The sequence below is a fragment of the Pongo abelii genome, chromosome 3 (genome assembly GCF_028885655.2).
Source record: "Pongo abelii isolate AG06213 chromosome 3, NHGRI_mPonAbe1-v2.0_pri, whole genome shotgun sequence".
NCBI lineage: Eukaryota > Metazoa > Chordata > Mammalia > Primates > Hominidae > Pongo > Pongo abelii.
The window spans coordinates 130,682,436-130,707,023 of NC_071988.2; the positions used below are offsets into that span (position 1 = coordinate 130,682,436).

At 38.8% G+C, this 24,588-nt stretch overlaps 1 protein-coding gene across 50 annotated transcripts in view; it reads right to left on the bottom strand.

The window, feature by feature from the left end:
* The window catches only part of COL25A1 (collagen type XXV alpha 1 chain), a 430,187-nt gene that overhangs the window by 161,454 nt on the left and 244,145 nt on the right, over nt 1-24,588 (bottom strand). For all 50 annotated transcript variants that reach the window (XR_008524677.2, XM_054554287.2, XM_054554264.2 and 47 more), the window contains 2 exons: nt 13,535-13,561; nt 13,369-13,395 (listed from right to left, as the gene is read on the bottom strand). Coding sequence is in view for 49 of the 50 variants with exons in the window: in XM_054554287.2 (XP_054410262.1) it covers nt 13,369-13,395; nt 13,535-13,561 (54 nt within the window). In the remaining variant the exon portion in view is untranslated. The remainder of the gene's footprint in view (nt 1-13,368; nt 13,396-13,534; nt 13,562-24,588) is intronic.

The following is a 24,588-nucleotide window of genomic DNA, read 5'->3' on the forward strand; positions in this document are numbered from 1 at the left end:
CGTCTGATTGGTGTACCTGAAAGTGATGGGGAGAATGGAACCAAGTTGGAAAACACTCTGCAGGATATTATCCAGGAGAACTTCCCCAACCTAGCAAGATAGGCCAACATTCAGATTCAGGAAATACAGAGAACGCCACAAAGATACTCCTCAAGAAGAGCAACTCCAAGACACATAATCGTCAGATTCACCAAAGTTGAAATGAAGGAAAAAATGTTAAGGGCAGCCAGAGAGAAAGGTCGGGTTACCCACAAAGGGAAGCCCATTAGACTAACAGTGGATCTCCCGGCAGAAACTCTACAAGCCAGAAGAGAGTGGGGGCCAATATTCAACATTCTTAAAGAAAAGAATTTTCAACCCAGAATTTCATATCCAGCCAAACTAAGCTTCATAAGTGAAGGAGAAATAAAATACTTTACAGACAAGCAAATGCTAAGAGATTTTGTCACCACCAGGCCTGCCCTAAAAGAGCTCCTGAAGGAAGCACTAAACATGGAAAGGAGCAACCGGTACCAACTGCTGCAAAATCATGCCAAAATGTAAAGACCATCGAGACTAGGAAGAAACTGCATCAACTACCGAGCAAAATAACCAGCTAACATCATAATGACAGGATCAAATTCACACATAACAATATTAACTTTAAATGTAAATGGACTAAATGCTGCAATTAAAAGACACAGACTGGCAAATTGGATGAAGAGTGAAGACCCATCAGTGTGCTGTATTCAGCAGATCCATCTCACTTGCAGAGACACACATAGGCTCAAAATAAAAGGATGGAGGAAGATCTACCAAGCAAATGGAAAACAAAAAAAGGCAGGGGTTGCAACCCTAGTCTCTGATATAACAGACTTTAAACCAACAAAGATCAAAAGAGACAAAGAAGGCCATTACATAATGGTAAAGGGATCAATTCGACAAGAAGAGCTAACTATCCTAAATATATATGCACCCAATACAGGAGCACCCAGATTCATAAAGCAAGTCCTGAGTGACCTGCAAAGAGACTTAGACTCCCACACAATAATAATGGCAGACTTTAACACCCCACTGTCAACATTAGACAGATCAACGAGACAGAAAGTTAACAAGGATGCCCAGGAATTGAACTCAACTCTGCACCAAGCAGACCTAATAGACATCTACAGAACTCTCCAACCCAAATCAACAGAATATACATTTTTTTCAGCACCACACCACACCTATTCCAAAACTGACCACATAGTTGGAAGTAAAGCTCTCCTCAGCAAATGTAAAAGAACAAAAATTATAACAAACTGTCTCTCAGACCACAGTGCAATCAAACTAGAACTCAGGATTAAGAAACTCACTCAAAACTGCTCAACTACATGGAAACTGAACAACCTGCTCCCGAATGACTACTGGGTACATAATAAAATGAAGGCAGAAATAAAGATGTTCTTTGACACCAACGAGAACAAAGACACAACATACCAGAATCTCTGGGACACATTCAAAGCAGTGTGTAGAGGGAAATTTATACCACTAAATGCCCACAAGAGAAAGCAGGAAAGATCCAAAATTGACACCCTAACATCACAATTGAAAGAATTAGAAAAGCAAGAGCAAACACATTCAAAAGCTAGCAGAAGGCAAGAAATAACTAAAATCAGAGCAGAACTGAAGGAAATAGAGACACAAAAAACCCTTGAAAAAATTAGTGAATCCAGGAGCTGGTTTTTTGAAAGGATCAACAAAATTGATAGACCGCTAGCAAGACTAATAAAGAAAAAAAGAAAAGAATCAAATAGACGCAATAAAAAATGATATAGGGGATATCACCACCGATCCCACAGAAATACAAACTACCATCAGAGAATACTACAAACACCTCTACGCAAATAAACTAGAAAATCTAGAAGAAATGGATAAATTCCTGGACGCATACACTTTCCCAAGACTAAACCAGGAAGAAGTTGAATCTCTGAATAGACCAATAACAGGCTCTGAAATTGTGGCAATAATCAATAGCTTACCAACCAAAAAGAGTCCAGGACCAGATGGATTCACAGCCGAATTCTACCAGAGGTACAAGGAGGAACTGGTACCATTCCTTCTGAAACTATCCCAATCAATAGAAAAAGAGGGAAGGATTCCTAACTCATTTTATGAGGCCAGCATCATCCTGATACCAAAGCCGGGCAGAGACACAACCAAAAAAGAGAATTTTAGACCAATATCCTTGATGAACATTGATGCAAAATTCCTCAATAAAATACTGGCAAACCGAATCCAGCAGCACATCAAAAAGCTTATCCACCGTGATCAAGTGGGCTTCATCCCTGGAATGCAAAGCTGGTTCAATATACGCAAATCAATAAATGTAATCCAGCATATAAACAGAACCAAAGACAAAAACCACATGATTATCTCAATAGATGCAGAAAAGGCCTTTGACAAAATTCAACAACCCTTCATGCTAAAAACTCTCAATAAATTAGGTATTGATGGGATGGATCTCAAAATAATAAGAGCTATCTATGACAAACCCACAGCCAATATCAAACTGAATGGACAAAAACTGGAAGCATTCCCTTTGAAAACTGGCACAAGACAGGGATGCCCTCTTTCACCACTCGTATTCAACATAGTGTTGGAAGTTCTGGCCAGGGCAATTAGGCAGGAGAAGGAAATAAAGGGTATTCAATTAGGAAAAGAGGAAGTCAAATTGTCCCTGTTTGCAGACGACATGATTGTATATCTAGAAAATCCTATTGTCTCAGCCCAAAATCTCCTTAAGCTGATAAGCAACTTCAGCAAAGTCTCAGGATACAAAATCAATGTACAAAAGTCACAAGCATTCTTATACACCAATAACAGACAAACAGAGAGCCAAATCATGAGCGAACTCCCATTCACAGTTGCTTCAAAGACAAGAAAATACTTAGGAATCCAACTTACAAGGGATGTGAAGGACCTCTTCAAGGAGAACTACAAACCACTGCTCAAGGAAATAAAAGAGGATACAAACAAATGGAAGAACATTCCATACTCATGGGGAGGAAGAATCAATATCGTGAAAATGGCCATACTGCCCAAGGTAGTTTATAGATTCATTGCCATCCCCATCAAGCTACCAATGACTTTCTTCACAGAATTGGAAAAAAACTACTTTAAAGTTCATAAGGTACCAAAAAAGAGCCCGCATCGCCAAGTCAATCCTAAGCCAAAAGAAGAAAGCTGGAGGCATCACGCTACCTGACTTCAAACTATACTACAAGGCTACAGTAACCAAAACAGCATGGTACTAGTACCAAAACAGAGATATTGATCAATGGAACAGAACAGAGCCGTCAGAAATAACGCTGCATATCTACCACTATCTGATCTTTGACAAACCTGAGAAAAACAAGCAATGGGGAAAGGATTCCCTATTTAATAAATGGTGCTGGGAAAACTGGCTAGCCATATGTAGAAAGCTGAAACTGGATCCCTTCCTTACACCTTATACAAAAATTAATTCAAGATGGATTAAAGACTTAAATGTTAGACCTAAAACCATAAAAACCCTATTAGAAAACCTAGGCATTACCATTCAGGACATAGGCATGGGCAAGGACTTCATGTCTAAAACACCAAAAGCAATGGCAACAAAAGCCAAAATTGACAAATGGGATCTAATTAAACTCAAGAGCTTCTGCACAGCAAAAGAAACTACCATCAGAGTGAACAGGCAACCTACAAAATGGGAGAAAATTTTTGCAACCTACTCATCTGACAAAGGGCTAATATCCAGAATCTACAATGAACTCAAACAAATTTACAAGGAAAAAACAAACAACCCCATCAAAAAGCGGGCAAAGGATATGAACAGACACTTCTCAAAAGAAGACATTTATGCAGCCAAAAGACATATGAAAAAATGCTCATCATCACTGGCCATCAGAGAAATGCAAATCAAAACCACAATGAGATACCATCTCATCCCAGTTAGAATGGCAATCATTAAAAAGTCAGGAAACAACAGGTGCTGGAGAGGATGTGGAGAAATAGGAACACTTTTACACTGTTGGTGGGACTGTAAACTAGTTCAACCCTTGTGGAAGTCAGTGTGGCGATTCCTCAGGGATCTAGAACTAGAAATGCCATTTGACCCAGCCATCCCATTACTGGGTATATACTCAAAGGATTATAAATCATGCTGCTATAAAGACACATGCACACGTATGTTTATTGTGGCACTATTCACAATAGCAAAGACTTGGAACCAACCCAAATGTCCAAGAATGATAGACTGGATTAAGAAAAGGTGGCATATATACACCATGGAATACTATGCAGCCATAAAAATGATGAGTTCATGTCCTTTGTAGGGACATGGATGAAATTGGAAATCATCATTCTCAGTAAACTATCGCAAGGACAAAAAACCAAACACCGCATGTTCTCACTCATAGATGGGAATTGAACAATGAGAACACAGGGACACAGGAAGGGGAACATCACACTCTGGGGACTGTTGTGGGGTGGGGGGGAGGGATAGCATTAGGAGATATACCTAATGCTAAATGACGAGTTAATGGGTGCAGCACACCAGCATGGCACATGTATACATATGTAACTAACCTGCACACTGTGCACATGTACCCTAAAACTTAAAGTATAATAAAAAAAAAAAAAAGAATGTAATATGTTACCCTACACTTTTTAAGATTGTTTTTTGGGTAACACTTTCAGTCTATCCTGTTGATTAGTATGTATTTTATAACCAATTTTAAAATCTGTTTTGGAACAACACAAGATCTAATATTTAATTAAACAATAAAGAATAATACATGTCTTCAGCATAAAAAAAGAGGAAGAAAGAAAGCATTTAAAAACAATCAGAAAACAACGAATGGCTGTCGTTTTTACCTATTAATAATTTCCTTGAGTGTAAACAGATTAAATTATCCAATTAGAGTTATTGAATGAATAAACAATAACAAGAATAAACTAAAAAAAAAAAAACAAAGTAATTGGGTGGGTGTTCTTACAGTCCTTGGAGGGGGACCAACATTGCCCTGCCTCTCTTTGCTCCATATAGTGAGTTCTAAGGTATTACTCAGTGACATACAGGTTCTAGGGTATTACTATGTAGTGATCATTCATTCACTTAAGTTTTGGGGGGTATTACTATATGGCCATTCATCCATTCATATGTTTTCTGTTGGGTTGACAGTGTGTGGCCCGCATAAACTGAGTCTATCATAATTACAAAGAAAAAATATCCACCTATTTGTGCTTGTGTTCCCCAGCTTTTTCAATCTTATTCACAGAGATCTGGGATTTTCAAGTTGAAAGGGTTCCTAGCAGCCATCTGGAGGCAGCTTGATATTGTAGAAAGATAGCAGGATTTGAAATTGGTGTTGAGTCCCAACACTGTCTTTTGGTAAATGTATGTGAAAGAACTTGAACAAGTCACTCAATCTGCTTGAGTTCAGTCCTCATCAGAAAAAAATAAAAATCATAATAAAGTTGGCCATGCGCATTGGCTCGCACCTGTAATCCCAGCACTCAGCGTGGCTGAGTTAGGCACTTCACTTGAGTCCAGGAGTTCAAGGCCAGCCTGGGCAACATGATGAAACCCTGTTTCTACTAAAAATAAAAAAAAATCGCTGGGCATGGTAGTGTGTGCCTGTAGTCCCAGCTATTCGGGGGGACTGAGGTAGGAGGATCACCTGAGCCTTGGGAGGTTGAGGCTGCAGTGAGCCATGATTGTGGCACTGCATTCCAGCCTGGGCAACAGAGTGAGACCCTGTCTTAAAAGAAAAGAAAGAAAAGAAAAGACAAGAAAAGAAAAGAAAAAAAGAAAAGGAAGGAAGGGAAGGGAAGGGAAAAAGGAAAGAGAGAGAGAAAAAGAAAGAAAGAGAGAGGGAAAGAAAGAAAGAGAGGAAAGAAAGAAAGGAAAGAAAGAAAGAGAAAGAAAAAGAAAGAAAGAAAGAAAGAAAAAAGAAAGAAAGAAAGAAAAGTTATATTAATACGTGTTCTACTAACTTACAGCATTACTTTACAGGATAAATGAGAGAATACATGGAAAATGTAATCTGTAAATACCTAGGTTCAAATTCTGGTTCTGCCAGTGAGTGATTATTATTTTTGAGAAAATATTTAAATTTTCTAAGTCTTGGTTTCCTCATCCATTAAATGAGAATAATAAAAGTAAGTATTTCATAGGGTTGTTGAAATAAGTTGTGACATCATAGAGTGATTGGCATATTTTAGGAACTCAATTAAAGTATCCTTATCGTTATTATTTCAAACACAGATATTTCTGTAACCCCTATCATTTCACATTAATGTTGATGACTTTATAACAACTACCTTATTGATAGGGAAGCAGTCTTGTTCACTGAAAACAGCACAAACTAGAAGCTGAGAAATCCAGGTTTAAATCCCATTTCTACCACTTACAAATTATGTCAACTTGGGCAAATTACTTTACCCCATATTCCTCATACAAAATATGGGAAGAAAAATCAGGTATGGTTTGTTGAGAGCTTATCACAGATTTTTTCATGTATTACTTTATTAATCCTGATCATAATCATAGATAGTGATAGAGTTAGAATTTGATCCCTGTCCAGCCTGACTTCAGCCCATGTGGATAATCATTTTACTCGACTGCATCTACTTTTCCTGTTTTTCCTCCCTGATAATCTATCTCTCTGCACTGTAGTAAGGCTTAGAGATGATGTGTGCAACTTACCTAGAAAAGTATCCAGCAAATTGTAAGACTAAGCTATAGGCAATTATAATTATTATGTGAGGTCTTATTTCCTAGTCCAACTTTCTTATTCAACCTAGGAATCCCTGACAACTTCCTTTCAGCAGGTTGTGTAATCTCTACTTAAATACAAGGTAAAGTCATAGCCTCAAAACTTTGCAATATAAAGCTATGAGGATGAAATAAAGAGAATCAATTATCTCTTTGCGCCCGGCTACTCTATGCGTGGTGACTGACAGCACAGATAAAGCACCATCCCAACCCTAAGCCTAAAGGCCTAATGAAATGCAGTGTTTGGAAGAATGAATTAAAGATTAGTGGCAAATCTGCAATGACATCTCCCTAAGAATCAAGGCAGGAAGTACAATTCTTATGTCAGGAGGCATTCATTTGTGGAAATCTAACAGTGCCTCGTAGAATAAAACCCAATGATATTTGTGGTTGTTATATTACACCTAAAACTGTAGGCCTGAAATTGGTTCAATGTATACTGAAAGAAAGTTAATGCTGAAAAGTTAGCCCACTTTCTCCTGCATTAAATCATATGCCATCAACTGTATTCAAAGACGGTCAACTCTCCTACCATTACCTTTTAACATCTTGCAATCTGACTTCCACTCTCATTACTTAACAAAAGTTATTCCTTTAATAGCCCATGACTCCAAAACAGAAAATCCAAAAGCTTTTGAAAGACCTCATCCCTGAGGCTCTCTTTTTATTGAGAATGTTATATTGGCCACTCTTTTTTTTTTTTTAAGTAGTTTTGTGTGTGGTGTTCACACAACGCAGTGTCCTGCTTCTACCTTCAAATGCTCTCTCTTTTGCTGACACTCCTTCCTTCCTCATCCCACTCTGTAAGTGTGAGTATTTTTAAAGCCTCTATCCTAGGGCAGTACTCTTCTTACTCTTTTGCCTACCATGTTTCTAATTCTAGGATTTCAACTCTCCCTCTGTGAAAGTTCAGCTGTGTAACAGTTACCTCCAGTTATGGCATTGCCTCAGAATTCTAGTCTCATGTTTCTGTTTGTTACACTATTCCAGTGAAATATCTCATCAAGATCACGAATTCCACATAATTAAAATCCATCTTCTCACTTATCCTCCCAACTTTCTTCTGACCTATTTTATCAAGCATCAAGCCAGAAACTTTAGCCCTATCTTTATCTTCTTTTTCAACTTTATCCCCTACATCCAATTGGCTTCAAGACTGGTCTTGAATTTTCACCTCAGCATCTTTCCATTTCACTTCCTGGCTGCTTTTTTAAAAAACTTTAACCTGACTACAACTCCAGGGTCACAGGTCCTCAGTGTCAGCTGAATAGGGACACTTGTTCAAGTGTCCTCAAGACTTCTCTCTCACCAAATGCTTCTCTATCAGTGTCAGCCCTGATTTCCCTCTTCTGTCTACTCAGGTGTTTGCTTGGTACTTGTGGTAAACCTTATTGGTTGGATGACCTAAGTTCCCTTTCAGCCCTATTCCCCTTGTCCCTTCCAGCTTTTGGATGACTGTGTGACACAACCTAGCCAATGAGACACGACCAGAAGTCTACTAAGAAGTTCATAGGGAAAATGTTGCTTTCTTGATTCAGACTCTTCCTCTCTATCCTTCCTGCTGATATACGCCTAGATGCAATGGTTGGACTTGAAGCGCCTTCTTGCAATCATGAGACAAGGCCAAGAGATTCACAGACTTAGTAATATCACTGAATCAACAGTAACACCATTTAATTATATAAATAACACTATCAACTGCCTTCTCCAAACTTCTTTTTATGTGAGAAAAATAAACTCATATCCTAGCTTTCATGGTGAAATTGGAGCTTTTGTCCGTATTTTGGTGACCACTTTGGAATCTCTTGGTTCATCAACTTACCACCTCCCATTCCACCTCTCTCCCTAACCCCCGCTGAAATTCTCACTCTGACACTGACCTTTCTACTCAGTATGTGTCTTTGCCTCCAATGATACCTGATGTTCCATGCTAAGTCAGCTCATCCTTTCCGCTTACCTCTCCACTGAGGACTGGACATTGTCTGTACAGCCTAGATTCTTATGACTTTGTCCTAAATGAGTGACATAGTTTCCTAGTCTACTTGGTCACCCTGCTTTCAGTCTCTTCCAATTGTATTCTATAGCAGATACTATCACCAAATATATATATATATATATATAAAATAATTATTTTGAGCCCAAGTCTCACTCTGTTGCCCAGGCTGGAGTGCAATCGTGCTATCTTGGCTCACTGCAACCTCCACCTACCAGGTTCAAGTGATTCTTCTGCCTCAGCCTCCCAAGTAGCTGGGATTACAGGCACTCGCCACCACGCCTGGCTACTCTTTGTATTTTTAGTAGAGATGGGGTTTCACTATGATGGCCAGGCTGGTCTCAAACTCCTGACCTCAGGTGATCTGCCTACCTCAGCCTCCCAAAGTGCTGGGATTACAGCGGTGAGCCACTGCATCCGGCCTCAAAAATATTTTTATAAAGAATATTTGGTAATAAGCACAGATAGTCTCCAAATAAGATAAGCACAGAATGCTCAAAATTCTCAATGGCTCTCTAATGCCTACCACGCTAGACATTCAAAATGCTCCATAATATAACTTCAATCCAAAATTTTCAGTCTATATGACACAATGTTTTACTTAACCTACTTATTGGCAAATGGAATATTATTTTTTAGGGTCCTTTTTAAAACTTACTTTTAATTGACAAATACAAATTATATGTATATTGTTATATATGTTGTTTTGAAATATGTATACATCATGCTATGGCTATATCAGGCTAATTAACATTTGTATTACCTCACATCCTTATCTTTTCTGGTGAGAACACAATGTACTCTCAGCAATTTTCAAGAATACAATATATTGTTATTAACTGTGGTCACGTTGCTGTACAGTAGACCTCTCGAACTTATTCCTCTTATCTAACTGAAAGTTTGTATCCTTTGACCAGCATCTCCTAAAACCCTCCCCACCAGCCATGGGTCACCACCATTAAATGCTCTACTTCTATGTATTCAACTTTTAAAAATTCCACATATAAGTGAGATCATGCAGTTATTTATCTTTCTGTGCCTGCCTTATTTCACTTAACATAATGTCCTTCAGGTTCATCCATGCTGTGGCAAATGAAAAGATTCCCTTCTTTTTTAAGGTTAAATAGTACTTCATTGTGTATACCACATTTTAAAAAATCACAAATGGAATATTATTGTTCCTTAACTAAATCCTGCCATTTTCTACTTGGATAATATTGTTTATACTATTTCCTCTTCCTGGAATATGTAATGTCTTGCTCTTCAGTGTATCCTCCTAAAGATTACCAATTTATCAAGTTCTAGCTCAAGTGTCACCTCTTCCACAGTTGCCAGCGCTCATTTAAAATGAAAGAATTTTCACTTTTCTAGCACCTCTTGGTATATCTATTTGAGGCATATAACATATAACCACACAGTTTTCTTACTCAGATACCCATGAAATTATCAGCTTATTGAGGGCCATAATGATATAACAATATTTTATTCATACATTCAACAAATATTTATTGAATCTTCACTATTCTATGTGAAGGGGTATGAACAAGACAGAGAAGAATCTTGCTTTTATGGAATATGGGACCTAAGGAGGGAGGGGGGCATATTTCATAGATAATGAGCAAGTAAATACATAAACAAGATAGAATAATCTCTGGTTTAGATTGAGTAGTTAGAGAAGTTCTCTCAGAGGAGGTGATATTTGAGATGAAGTTTCAATGATAAGAAGAACCCAATCACAAGAAGACCAGAAGAGGGCAAATGGAAAGCTGTTGAGTTGGGTGAAAGTGCAATGTGTCTGAAGAGGACATGGAGGACAGTGTGTGGCCGAGTGTCGTAGGTGGAGGGAAGACTAGTGTGAGATGAGCTGGTGGGGATGGGCAAGAGCTAAGCACAGCAGGTTGGATTTCATTCTAAAGTTTTACACAGGAGTAACATGATCTAATTTACAATGTCAAGTGATCTCTCTGCCTGCTGTGTAGAAAATGGATTATACAAGGTTAAGAGTGGAAATAGAAAGATTAATTGGAAAGCCACTGAAGTAATCAAAAACATGAAAGTAAGTTGAATTTGGTGGTTAGTAGAAGAGAGAGATAAGTGGACACATTTATTGTGTCTATAGTATTAAGCACAGTATCTTAAAGATGGTAGCTGCTGAATATATACTGCTTAATATATGTCCAAGCACTTAAAAATAGTCTCACATTCTTAATTTCTATATGATCTTCAAGTTTTTCCAGCTTTGATTTACTTCTTATGGCTTAATTTATTCCCACTGGACACTTGGGGAGTCAAAGAGTTAAAACTTCCAAATATTCAAGAAAATGATATAGGTCTCATGATGGAAATTCACCTGACAAAGAGCTGACATGATGGAGTTTGGAGTTCATATTGTTAATTATGGGAAGAAATAAACTATTGGAAACAAATGGTAAAAAGCATAATTCAAAATCTGCAACAGGATGAAAATGGACAGGGTATTGGAATACAAACTCTACATTTAAAAAAAGAGAGCCTTTGGTCGTCTTCAGCAAGAATACTGTCCCTAAATAGAGAATGTGGGTAAAATTAATTTTCATTAAAATTGGAAACTTTTCCAGTTCTTATTTTTGATGTTTTTTGAAACATAGAACCTTCATCTTACTATCCTGATATGATCAATTTCCTAATATGTAGCTAATACTATCTTACTAGATAGTAATGTTTATAAAATTCTAACAGCACTGAATGAGACCTGCTTGGAATCTGAGAAAAGACAGGCAAGTCAGTGGGTTCTCATTCTCTTTCACCTCTACCTTCTAGGACATTTAGATTCGTACCCATGAAGATTTATCCTGTATTAGGAATTCAATCCAAATTCCTTCAATACAAAGCAAAATACAGAGGAAAATGAGATCACTTTTTGCCACTTTCCACCTAAAATGCTAAATGGGCTCTGAATTGAGTGAAACTTGGCCCCATTCAGTGTGAAAACTGGCTGAAATCTGTATGAAAGGCAGTCTGGGTTTGTCAAAGTAGTTCATGAACTTTGGCCAAACTTTCAAGGAACCTGGTCCAAGTCTTAGTTTGTAACGCAACATGAAACCAGGTGAATTTCAGATGGTTTCAGGTTTCATCCTGAAAATTTGGCTTAGCTTTATAATCAATCATCACTCTTTGTAATGATGAAAGCCAACACACCTTTTTGAAAATGAGGACTGCATGCATACTGATGACAGCTAAGCTGTGAACCACCCTTCACTTCCTTTGCCAAAAGAAGATTTCTCAGAATGGAAACAGTTTCCCTCTTACCTGGAAAGAGGAAGCTGAGTGATTTTGATATTGTGTGTAGAAAGAAACGATACTCGATATGAGGAGACATGTCATGTGAAATAATCACCACATACAGAGCAAATAGCTGTATTCTAATCACTTAAGGTTATGAGAGTCTTATTTTATTCACATCCATGACAGTGGATAACGTGGTGTTTAATCTCCTAAAATGAGCATTTGGCTTGAAGCTAGTCATCGGCCACAGTTAACTGCCACAAGAAACAAAATGCTGTGAAGCATAATCAGTATTTCTACATGAAGAAGTGGCTGAAGAACAAATGGGAAAGTATAATAAATCATAGCATAACTTTTATCTAGTTTAAGAAACATGAGGAGATAATACAACTACAAACCTTTCAAGTTTGCATCAACTGCGTCTTTTGCAAAAATATCTCTATGCAGTATAAATGCATTTAATAAGTAACTAAGCACAGTGAATTTTACAGAAAGACCTACATAGTTTCTTTTTTCAACCTGAAAGTTTTAAATGAGCCTTTCCACTGTAAAAAATTACTCTGTTCAACCAAATACTTGCTTTTGTGCATAGTGACATGAGAAAATTGAGAGGTATGTTGAACGGAGCCACTGCATCATTGAAACAGTACGTCTGAATATTTGGGTAATAAGGCACAGATGTGAAGTAGAGGACTTGGCACCACCAAGGTAACAACAAAGCATTCACCATTGTGTTCTAATGGTTAAAAGGGCCACAGCTGAGAAGCTTAAAAGAATGCTCCCTCCTCCCTGCAATGCTAAATTGTATTACACCTTTTATCTGCTTAAAAATCTATAAAAACTAGAAATTCAAATAAGTATTATGCAAACTTATGGCAAAGAACAAATATGTAAAATGCACTGATAATTTTATCTGCAAAAAAAAAAGAAACATTTATGCAATAGCACGTAAGGTTTAACTGCAGCAAAAGGCCAAATTCAATAGAAATCCATATGGCCTCTATGTTGCGAAACAATTCATGCAAATCTGAAGGACTCAATAGTCACGGGAAAGGTGGCTGCTGTTGATTCTTAGAAGTGGTTCTGGCCCTTACTCAATATGTCTAATTATTGTAGAATTTTCTATTTATAGGCATCAAGTAAAGATAATGCAACAGAATACATCCAAATCGTTAATCAGGTTTTTTTCCCTTACAAGTGGTATGGTATTTTTGCCAGCCATTTCTGAACCATGTGGCACAAAGGCAATTATGAAGCTGGGGTACTTTCATTCAATAAACTTGGAGTTAGAAACTAATTTTCTGCCCAAGATAGGTAGAGCACAACTTACCCTAGGTCCCTGATCACCTTGTTCTCCCTGTAGAATAGAAAGGTGAGATAACAGTTTTAGCCAAAATGTATACATGATGTGCATTAAAAAGATCAAAATGTGACACAGTATAGGTCACGCCAATATGGATCTCCACTAACTTTATATCTGGTATGCATTTTCTTACCTTATCACCTTTTGGACCAGGAGGGCCCTGAAAAAAAGAAAGAGAAAAAAATTTTAATTAAAAAAAGATATTGTAAACTGAATAGATCAGCCAGGTTAGTTGAAAGATTCATCCAAAGAATACAGAGATAGCTGTCAATGAGGTTTCTCAAGAAATTTTGGTTTCTAAACTTTAATCACATTAGAATGTGAAACATATAACCATATATGTTTGTGCATGTATACCTGTACATATCATGTCATAAGTACATAATATGCTGAATAAATTTTCACAAACTCAACACATGTATGCAAGCAGAACCCAGTTGAAGAAATAGAACATTACCTGCAAGTTAGAAGCTCTTGTTGGGACATTTCCTTGTCACTACCCTCTACCAACAGTAACCACTATTCTGACCCCTGACAATATAGATTATCTTGCCTGTTTTTGTACTTTATGTACATAGAATCATAGAGTCTGGCCTCTTTTGCTTAATTAGTGTGAAATTCATCCATAATTTTGTGTGTAGTTGTAGATTGTTCTTACTGCTTTATAATACTCCACTGTATGACTATATCATCATTTACTTACTCATTCCACTGTTGGCAGCCATTTGTTTCCAGGAGTTTCTAGATCTTGGCTATTATAAAAATACGCTATGGCCAGGTGCAGTGGCTCACGCCTGTAATCCCAGCACTTGGGGAGGCCAAAGACGATGGATCACCTTAGGTCAGGAGTTCAAGACCAGCCTGGTTGAAACCACATCTCTACTAAAAATACAAAAATTAGCTGGGTGTGGTTGCGCATGCCTGTGATCCCAGCTACTTGGGAGGCTGAGGCAGGAGAATTGCTTGAACCTGGGAGGTGGAGGTTGAGGTGAGCTGAGACTGTGCCACTGCACTCCAGCCTGGACAACAGAGCAAGACTGTCTCAAAAAAAAGTGCTATGAACATAGTAATTCACGTCTTTTGTGAAAATGTATATTCATTTCTGCTGGGTGTATATCTAGAAAAGGAACTGTTAGGTTATAGACCATACATATGTTTGGTTTTAGTAGATGCTGCCAAATGGTTTTTCAAAGTGATTCTTAACAATTTAAGCCCCATCAGCGATGTATAGAATTTCAGTTGCCCCATATTACCAATACTTGACATTTTCTATCTTTTTCATTTTAGGCATTCTGGTGGTGATGTAGTAATTTCACATCATGTTTTAGTATGTATTTACCCAGTGATTAGTAAATTGAACTCCCTTTTAATACACTTATTGACCATTTTACACCCTTTTTCATAAAGTGTCTCTTCACACCTTTTGTCCTTGGCCTACTGAATTGTCCTGTTGATTTGCTAGAGTTCTTTATTATATATTATACATTATACATATGTATGTAGGTAGATGTAGAGTTATTTATATATTTTGAATGAGTCTTTTGTCAGATATATTTACTGCAAATATATTTTCCCACTTTGTTTACTGCCTTTACATTCTCTTAGAGGTGTTTTTGATGAACACCTCTGAGTTCGTAATTTTAATAAAACTCAATTTAACATTTTTTATTCTTTATAGTTGTCCCTTTTTATATTCCACTTAAGAAATCCTTGCCTACTTCAATGTCATAAAGAGAGCTTTCCATTTTATTTTAGAAGCTATTTTTTTAGCTAAAGTTTATTTTAAAAGCCAAAAACTTCATTATTTTATCTTCCATACTTAAATCTGAATTTATTAAGAACTCATTGTGTATGATGTCAGGTAGAAGTCAAGATGCTTTTTAAAAATGTGGATATCAAATTAACCAAACACCATTTCTTGAAAATGTACCTTTTCCCCATTATAGTACAGTATTACCTTTGTCATAAGTTAAGTTATGCTATGTATGTGGCTCTTTACAGGAATTTCTATTTTGTTGGGCAGCTGTCTATTCCTGGGCCTCACTGAGATTTTCTTTACCTTTGAACAGAAATACTAATTCTAGAGGCACTGATATGTTAAATATTCTAGCTCTTAAAGATAAAGTCATGTTTTGGTTTCAGCCCACCTGAGGAGCTGGAGCATTTCAGAGTCACCTTCTCTCACCTCCATTTTCAGCAGGGCTGAGGAAAAAGGACAAGGTTGGACAGGAAACAGGCCTAGGTTCTAGCAAAGTACCCCACCCTAGGTGCCAGTGGAGGCTGCTATGTCACTGCAGGTGGGAATGCAGCAATGCTCCACCTTCTAAAACATTTCCTTCTGCTAAGTACCAGCTACAGAGTAACTGCACAAAATTCTCATTCTCAGTGTGGCGCTTCTGGTAACACCTGTGAAATTACCATAAAATTACTAATAACTACATCATGTCCTATACTTTGTATCTTTTACCATTGACAGGAAACTTTTTCACCTGTTATTGCATTTAATCTTTTCCACAATCCAACGAGATAAGTATTATGATAATCCTTTTACAGATGCCAAAAATGAAACTCAAAGACTATCAACGTTAGGCTTCTTGTGAGTTAGCCAGGACTTTAACCCAGTATGTGTGACTTTAAATGCAGAGGTTTTGACACAAAGTATTGGAACACAGCTCTGGAACTAGAGTCTCAGAAAGAAGGATACCTATCTGGTGCCTGCCTTCAACAAGGGCCATCTAAAATGCCTCCCCACTGCATTTTCCACAGTGTCACAGACACTGGTCCCAACGTCTCAAGTTCAAAAAGAGAGAAAGGGGAATAGAGGAGGAGTGAGGAGGGGCAGAGGGGACTAAGATAATGGAAATCAACTTTATAAAACCTTTTCATCTCTTACCCCCAAAATCATTTTGCCAGTTAAAAGAGGAAAGAGAAAAAATTATTTTTGTTTTCAATAAATTTTTAACATTTTTATTATTTTCCATGAATCAAGTAGTAATTAGTGAGTACAGTCTGTGTGTTCATCTCTGGAAAATTAAGTTTAAGGACTTTATTCAATTATTTTTAACACATGCAAATGCTTACTAAGGTTATACAAGTAGGATTTTATTTGTGGTGGGGCAGATGAAAGCCAAAGAAAAGAAGAATGAGAGGATATCACCAAATTTAAAAAATACAATTGAGGTTCTAGTCTTGATTTAAGTAGCATGTTAGTTAACTTTATTTTGATTTTTACACACATTTGTTGAATGTCTATACAGTGTGGCAACACTGTAAGCACTGGTGGAACATATATGTTGGGAAAGGCTGATTTAGAAAGACATGGTCCCTGTCCTGGAGAAGCTAAATAGCCTAATGTCTAAGGCAAACAGTTTCCACATAGTAGCATTAAGAAAAAATGACCTCTAGAAAATTCAGCTACATCAAGGTCAACTGTTACTATGGACACCTCCCCAGCCTCCATATCCACCCCCTTCCCAGGTTTCTCTTTAAACTTTTGTTTGCTTTTGCCAGTGAGATTTCAGAGGCCACATCTCCCATTGTACCAGTCCTCTAAAGGCACCTTGTTAGGTTACACAGCATCTTTAAGGACAAAGTTTTTGTGAAGTTATTTGACAGTGAGGAACAGAGACAACCCTTTTCCTCAAAGTCCAATTACTCATGCCAAATCCACGTATCAACTAGAGTTCTTTAGCCAACTTGCCCTGAGCAAGGATGCTTAATTTGCATCCACAATTGAGCAATAAATATTGCCACCTCAAAAGAGGGTGTTTCTGAGCAGACAGTATGGCGTCTTGGCACCTGCCAGCTTAGGACAGAAGCAAAGCCGAGGTCAACCTCCATGCACAGCTGCAGCGGCTGCTTTGGGCGCTCCAGCCCCCACTTGTGCACTTGGATTAACAGCAGGTGTTTTCTTCTGCTCTGACTGAAATCCCACTCTTCCTTCCGAATTGTACCCTTTTCACTGAAAATATGGGTTAAATTTGCAGAACAAAGTGGGCTACCTTAGTAAACACAGATAGTATAATATTTCCAAAATTTAGAAGCCATACTTCTTTTCTAAGTCAAAAAATTACAAATGAAAGAAAGGTTTATTTGAACATTAGCCTTTAAAATTAAAATTGGGGTATTAATTTTTTTAATCTTTAGCGTTAAAAAAGCTAACTAGTATTAACTAAAGGATAGGCAGCAATAAAAATTAATGGCTATTTGAATTACAAATTATTTTTCAATGGCACATTGCTGTTTCCAACTAAACCAAGCTCAACAATCTAATATTTAGTAGACATATTTATTGTTCAGGTGACGGTATCAATGGCTGGTTGGTAACTATTTGAAGATAAAACTTTGTTGCTCCAAGAAGGTTAGGGTCAATGGAAAGGAAAGATGGTAAAATTAGCAGTCATAGGGAAGTGAACAGTGAGTCACAGCTCTATAGAAGGCCTTTTTGGGAACTCTTGTCCTGATTTGGTCTAGAATCCAATAGTCAGATCTTTTATAAGCCCCACTTTAATAAATAAGTAGGAATATTTGAAATGATCTTTTGAATTAGTTCTATGTAATTAATCCTAAAGTTAATTACATAAATAAGTACTTAAGGGTGCTAATAAAGTTTTTATTTATTAATGTTGTTAGTAATTAGAACATTTATTTTAGGGCATTGTTGGAATGTTATTAACTTCCTACCAAAGGATTTCTAAATTTCCGTGGCAAACTTCAAATTAGCCCCTGTTCAAACGGCTTTACATTCAGAGTTTGCAGGAACCACCCTTCTATTTGTAAAAAGCCTTTAATGTGGGTTTTGGCCTATACCAATTTAAGTCTCCTCAAATCTACTTCTGTTTAAGTAACTAAGGTTTAGCTTTTTTCCTATGCTCTATTGTCTATTTCAATTAAATGATAAAACCAAACTAAAAACAAAGAGAGACACAATGAATGACATTCAGAAAAATATTGAATTTCAGTCTACATAACAGCAATGGAAATACAGCTGGAAAAGAGAGATATATTCATAGGCCTGGAGTAACCCAATCCTGGTTTTTTATTTACTGGAACTGTAAATTATACTTCCTTTGAACTGGAAAAAACTAAGGCAGGAATAGTTTTTAAAAGATGACAATCATGAAAACAAAATTAAATTCTGCTTGAGGTAGAAAAAAGTGGAAAAGGAGCAAACGCTGGGAATTCTTGGCAGCCCGAGCGCCTGGAATAAGAACGGGGTTAGGACTTCTATCCCAGGAAAGAATAGATAGTTTATTTTTATTCATGAAATATAACAAAACCTTTTCTGATTAATCTATTCATTGCTGTAGAAATATGAGGACAAGCAAGCTGCATTCTCTAAGCATTTCTGGCTCACTATCAGCCAGGCGATGTACTCTGAGTCTGGAGGAGGGACATGTAAATATCACAATCAGTGGACTAAATACTGTGTTGTGGGAGTACAGAGCAGAAAGAGGTGGCAGAGCTGGAGTTGAAAAGATGCTATTGGAACTGGCTCTTGAAAGATATCCAGGAATAAGGAGATGGAGGGAGGAGGAGCGAAGCAGGCCAGGGAGAAGGGATGCACATGCCCAGTTGTGAGAAAACACCACTCTGTCAGAGAAAGGAGTTCAGGGTGGTAAGAACATGTGGGGAGTAGAGATAGAAAATAGCAGGAAAGAGATTTTAAAAGGCTGGTTAACCATACTCAGGCGTTTGGGCTGGGTTCTGTCATCAATGTAACAAGGAGTACGGAGATGAAGTGTGCTCTGTTTTGCGGAACTCTGAGAACACGGGGTGTTCGCGATTCTTAGGAAGTATTTGCCTTGGTCCAAAACAGAGATGGTAAAGCTTTGAATTAAGGTTGTGCTAGTGGAGGCACAGGGAGAGTTCTAGATTCAGGAGACATTTCTCAAGTAAAAATCAACAAAACTAGTTAACTGATTGGACATGGAGGCCACTGACAGGTGTCAACATGTTTTAACAAGTCCTACTCATTTCAAGGTTCACAATTTAGTGTATTTGCAGACAAGCATTGGCCTAAGCTGGTTCAACGTAGATAAACACAGCAGTTCCGCAGCCAAGTGAATCAAATAGAGTTTTAATCTGGTTTTAGTGTTATATTTCAAACCCACAGTGTTGGCAGCTTCGGCTGGCCTAATTGGAAATAGCTGAGGAGAGAGAAAACCTTCTCTATCATCACCATTGAGCAGAAGCAGCACAGAGGTAGTCATAACTGCCTCCCCTCAGAAGCCACAATTCTTCCGTGTTAACTTCTGAACAGAGGACACCTTTATCACATTTTCTTTCCTCTACTTTTTCAACTGTAAACTGAATATGGAATTACTCTATTTTAAACTCCACAAGTTTCCTACTGTTTTAAAGATAAAGAAGATAGTCTGCTGTACGAGCCGTCATCTAGGAGCACAGCACAACCTCAATGGTCACCGCACGTCTGATGTGGGTCTTCTTTCTGATGTGCTCAGGCACAAGCAAACATTATCGATGTTCACAATCTCCCAGGGAGGAAGCAGAATATCCTGTTTTTCTCTTGTACAACTAGGATAGAAGCTTCAATTCTACTGCCTACTCCCTAAATTGCATGATGAACTTGACTCATAGTGCCAATAACACACATACTCAATCCCCACACTTACAAGGAAACTGAATTTGGTACCACAGTTTCTTAATAGGTCTCCAAAACTGCAGAAAACCACATTGCAAATAGTATTAACAATTGAATATCTAGTGTTTTACTTGAAAAATAGGGATCCTAGGTATTTAGGTGAGAATACATCTGCCCTACTTCTGAAAAAAAGTGTTTTATGTAGTACAGGTTTACCTCCAACTAGAATGTGAACATGTGTTCTTTCGAGTATTTACTTCCACCTTAAACTCATACATAGTTTTCTGTTTTATCGGCACACATTTTTTAGACATTTCTTCTTCAAACCACTAAATTGTTTTATAGACTTTCAACTTTGCAAATAACTTGAACTACAAATGTGAAAATTTTAAAGTTAAAATAACTTTTTCTGAAAAAACTGATGTAAAATCATAGGAGTTCCCATATGTAAGTATAGATAAATTGTGGATACTTGTGTTTAATATCTTTTTAAATGCTTCAGTAAAAAGTTAAAAAAAGTGAAAGTATAACTTGAGAGTTACTTTAAAATGCAGTACATGAAATAACGTATCTTGGTGGTTAAGAGCTCAAGTTTTGGAGTCAAACAGATGCAGATTGAAATCCTGGCTGCAATCACCTGTGTGATCTTTAAATGGTTAATTAATCTCTTTGTTCCTCAATTTCTTAATCTTAAAATGGGGAAAATAATGCCCACTGTTTGGGTAAAATAAAATATTATACATGAAGCAATTTATAAAATGCCTGCCCTACCAATAATATAATAGTAATTGTCAAGTACACACTCCATATTTTTAATATTTTAATTATCATAAACATAAAATAAAATGTATTTTTCAGATACTCGAGGATAAAGAAATACAGTCAACTTCCTGGCTAGGCGCGGTGGCTCACGCAGCACTTTAGGAGGCCAAGGCAGGCAGATCACAAGGTCAGGAGTTCGAGACTAGCCTGACCAACATGGTGAAACCTCGTCTCTACTAAAAATACAAAAATTAGCCAGGCATGGTGGCATGCGCCTGTAATCCCAGCTACTCAGGAAGCTGAGGCAGGAGAATCGCTTGAACCAAAGAGGCGGAGCTTGCAGAGAGCTGAGATCATGGCACTGCACTCCAGCCTGGGCAACAGAGTGAGACTCTGTCTCAAAAAACACATACACACACACAAACAAAACAAAAAAGAAATATAATTGATTTCCTAAACCAAAAGAAAATGCCTTGGGAAATGTCCTGGAGGGATGGTGAAAATATTTCGAGAATATGAAGGTCTAATATAGTCTACCTCTATTGTTAAGGAACTATTACCAAACAAAACAAATAAACTTGGTAGTAGTTTTAACCACATTACTTTTATGATTAAAATAGACTAAACATCAGGCCCTAGAAACACCTAGTCACCCGTAGCATAGAGTAGGTGCCCAACCAGTTCTTGCTGAATTGAAAGGCCCAGAAAGAAAAGAATGCAATAAAACTCTCAGTGTTCAAAACAGTAACATATAAAGCATTATAGAAGAACCAGATTCAACGTTGCTGCAGAAGAACCGTGTTTATTATAGTGTCAAACTCTGCTAAGCCAGGGAAGGGAATTATAGCTATAAACAGATTTATAGCTTCAGACTTTACACCTTTCAGTGTGCACTGAAGATTAAAAGAGACCAAGCAGAGGAGGTGGGTATAAACAGAAACTTTTAAAATATCAAAACCAGCCACATTTACTAGAAAACAAATTTTTACGGCTATTATTTTCTGGGCATTTTCCATAGTAAGATCATAACTATAAGGTTTTTTGTGATGTCCATCTGAGCCCTGAACAAGAGACTATATGTGCCCATGATCAGTCTTAAATCATAAGCAGCTGCCATAAGGAAGCAATTAGTGGGTCTAGCACTAAAGAAAATTTAGAAAAACCAAACATTAAAAAAGGACTCTCAAAAGTAAGACTGATGTAGCGCAATGGAGTTAAAGGCTTATAAAACAGCAGGAATCAGGGACGCTCTCTCTGGTTTTCTTTTCTAACACAATACAAATTAAATACAGTCAAATTACCGCTCCCGCCAATCAAAACCAAGGGAGCCCTTCTTCTTAGCATCATTCCTTGCCTTAAATGTTTTAAGAAATTGCTCAAACTTCTTTGTTTAACTTTGATTTTTTTTTTTAACTTATTTTTAAGAGGTCAAATAAAATGAACTCCATGGTGAAAGACTTGGAATCCTAAACATTCCTTTTGTCGAAAGAAAGTATCAACTTGCTTTTAATGCCCTAGTAGCCCTGTGATTTTACAGCTAATGGTGCAATCTATCTTACAATGCTCTTACTGTCCTCAACACGATTCAAATGTATTCAGAGATATGTTCATGTTTATACCTTGGGTTTAATCTATAATCATCGATTTCAGCATGTTTCCTAATATATTTGTCCCAACATAATTTTACCCCGGCTACTTAAGAAACATTGTTTGCCAGTCAGTTCGATTCTTTGCATCATTTGCAGTAGTATTGTGTCCAGAATTGGTGGGTTCTTGGTCTCATTGACTTCAAGAATGAAGCCGCGGACCCTCGCAGTGAGTGTTACAGCTCTTAAGGTGGTGCGTCTGGAGTTTGTTCCTTCTGATGTTCGGATGTGTTCGGAGTTTCTTCCTTCTGGTGGGTTCGTGGTCTCGCTGGCTCAGGGGCGAAGCTGCGGACCTTGGCAGTGAGTGTTACAGCTCTTAAGGCGGTGCGTCTGGAGTTGTTCATTCCTCCCGGTGGGTTCGTGGTCTTGCTGGCTTCAGGAGTGAAGCTGCAGACCTTCGCGGTGAGTGTTGCAGCTCATAAAGGCAGTGTGGACCCAAAGAGTGAGCAGCAGCAGGATTTATTGCAAAGAGCAAAAGAACAAAGCCGTCACAGTGTGGAAAGGAACCCCAGCGGGTTGCCACTGCTGGCTCCCGCAGCCTGCTTTTATTCTCTTATCTGGCCCCACCCACATCCTGCTGATTGGTAGAGCTGAGTGGTCTGTTTTGACAGGGTGCTGATTGGTGCATTTACAATCCCTGAGCTAGACACAAAGGTTCTCCACGTCCCCACCAGATTAGCTAGATACAGAGTGTCGACACAAAGGTTCTCCAAGTCCCCACCAGAGTACCTAGATACAGAATGTCGATTGGTGCATTCACAAACCCTGAGCTAGACACAGGGTGCTGATTGGTGTGTTTACAATCCTTAAGCTAGATACAGAGTGCCGATTGGTGTATTTACAATCCCTGAGCTAGACACAAAGGTTCTCCATGTCTCCACCAGATTGGCTAGATACAGAGAATGGACACAGGTTCTCCAAGTCCCTACCAGAGTAGCTAGATACATAATGTCGATCGGTGCATTCACAAACCCTGAGCTAGACACAGGGTGCTGATTGGTGTGTTCACAAACTTTGAGCTAGATACAGAGTGCCGATTGGTGTATTTACAATCCCTGAGCTAGACATAAAGGTTCTCCAAGTCCCCACCAGAGGAGCTAGATACAGAGTGTCCATTGGTGCATTCACAAACCCTGAGCTAGACACAGGGTGTTGATTGGTGTGTTTATAGACCTTGAGCTAGATACAGAGTGCTGATTGGTGTATTTACACGCCCTTAGCTAGACATAAAGGTTCTCCACCTCCCCACCAGACTCAGGAGCCCAGCTGGCTTCACCCAGTGGATCCCGCACCTGGGCTGCAGGTGGAGCTGCCTGCCAGTTCAGCACCCTGTGCCCGCACTCCTCAGCCCTTGGGTGGTCGATGGGACTGGGCGCTCTAGAGCGGGGGGCGGCGCTGGTCGGGGAGGCTCGGGCCGCACAGGAGCCCACAAGGGGGGTGCGGGGGGGGAGGCTCACGCATGGCGGGCTGCCGGTCCCGAGCCCTGCCCCACGGGAAGGCAGCTAAGGCCCAGCGAGAAATTGAGCATAGCAGCTGCTGGCCCAGGAGCTAAGCCCCTCACTGCCCGGGGCAGGTGGGGCCAGCCGGCTGCTCTGAGTGCGGGGTTCGCTGATCCCACGCCCACCCGGAACTCACGCTGGCCCGCAAGTACCGCGCACAGCCCCTGTTCCAGCCCAGGCCTCTCCCTCCACACCTCCCCGCAAGCTGAGGGAGCCAGCTCCGGCCTTGGCCAGCCTAGAGACGGGCTCCCACAGTGCAACAGCAGGCTGAAGGGCTCCTCAAGTGCCGCCAAAGTGGGAGCCCAGGCAGAGGAAGCGCCAAGAGAGAGCGAGGGCTGTGAGGACTGCCAGCACGCTGTCACCTCTCAGTATATAGAGCAATATAGGTTTTATGAAGGGCCGCTGAGCACAACACAGGATAAGGGTAGGATGTTCCTTGGAGTCTAAAGAGATACTCAGAAGGAACTAAAAAATGACTCTCAGATGAGGCTAGGAGAGTCTGACTCTCAGGGCTTGTCTACCATTCTCCTTCTTCCAATGTATATTGCATCTCCCTCCTTTTCAGTTGATGCCTAAGGTGATCAAAGGCTTTTAATATGAGCTTCTACAACTACCACACTCCCCATCTTCAGAGTCTTCTGTACTTTCATCCTTCTCTCTGTGGAGTGAAGGACAC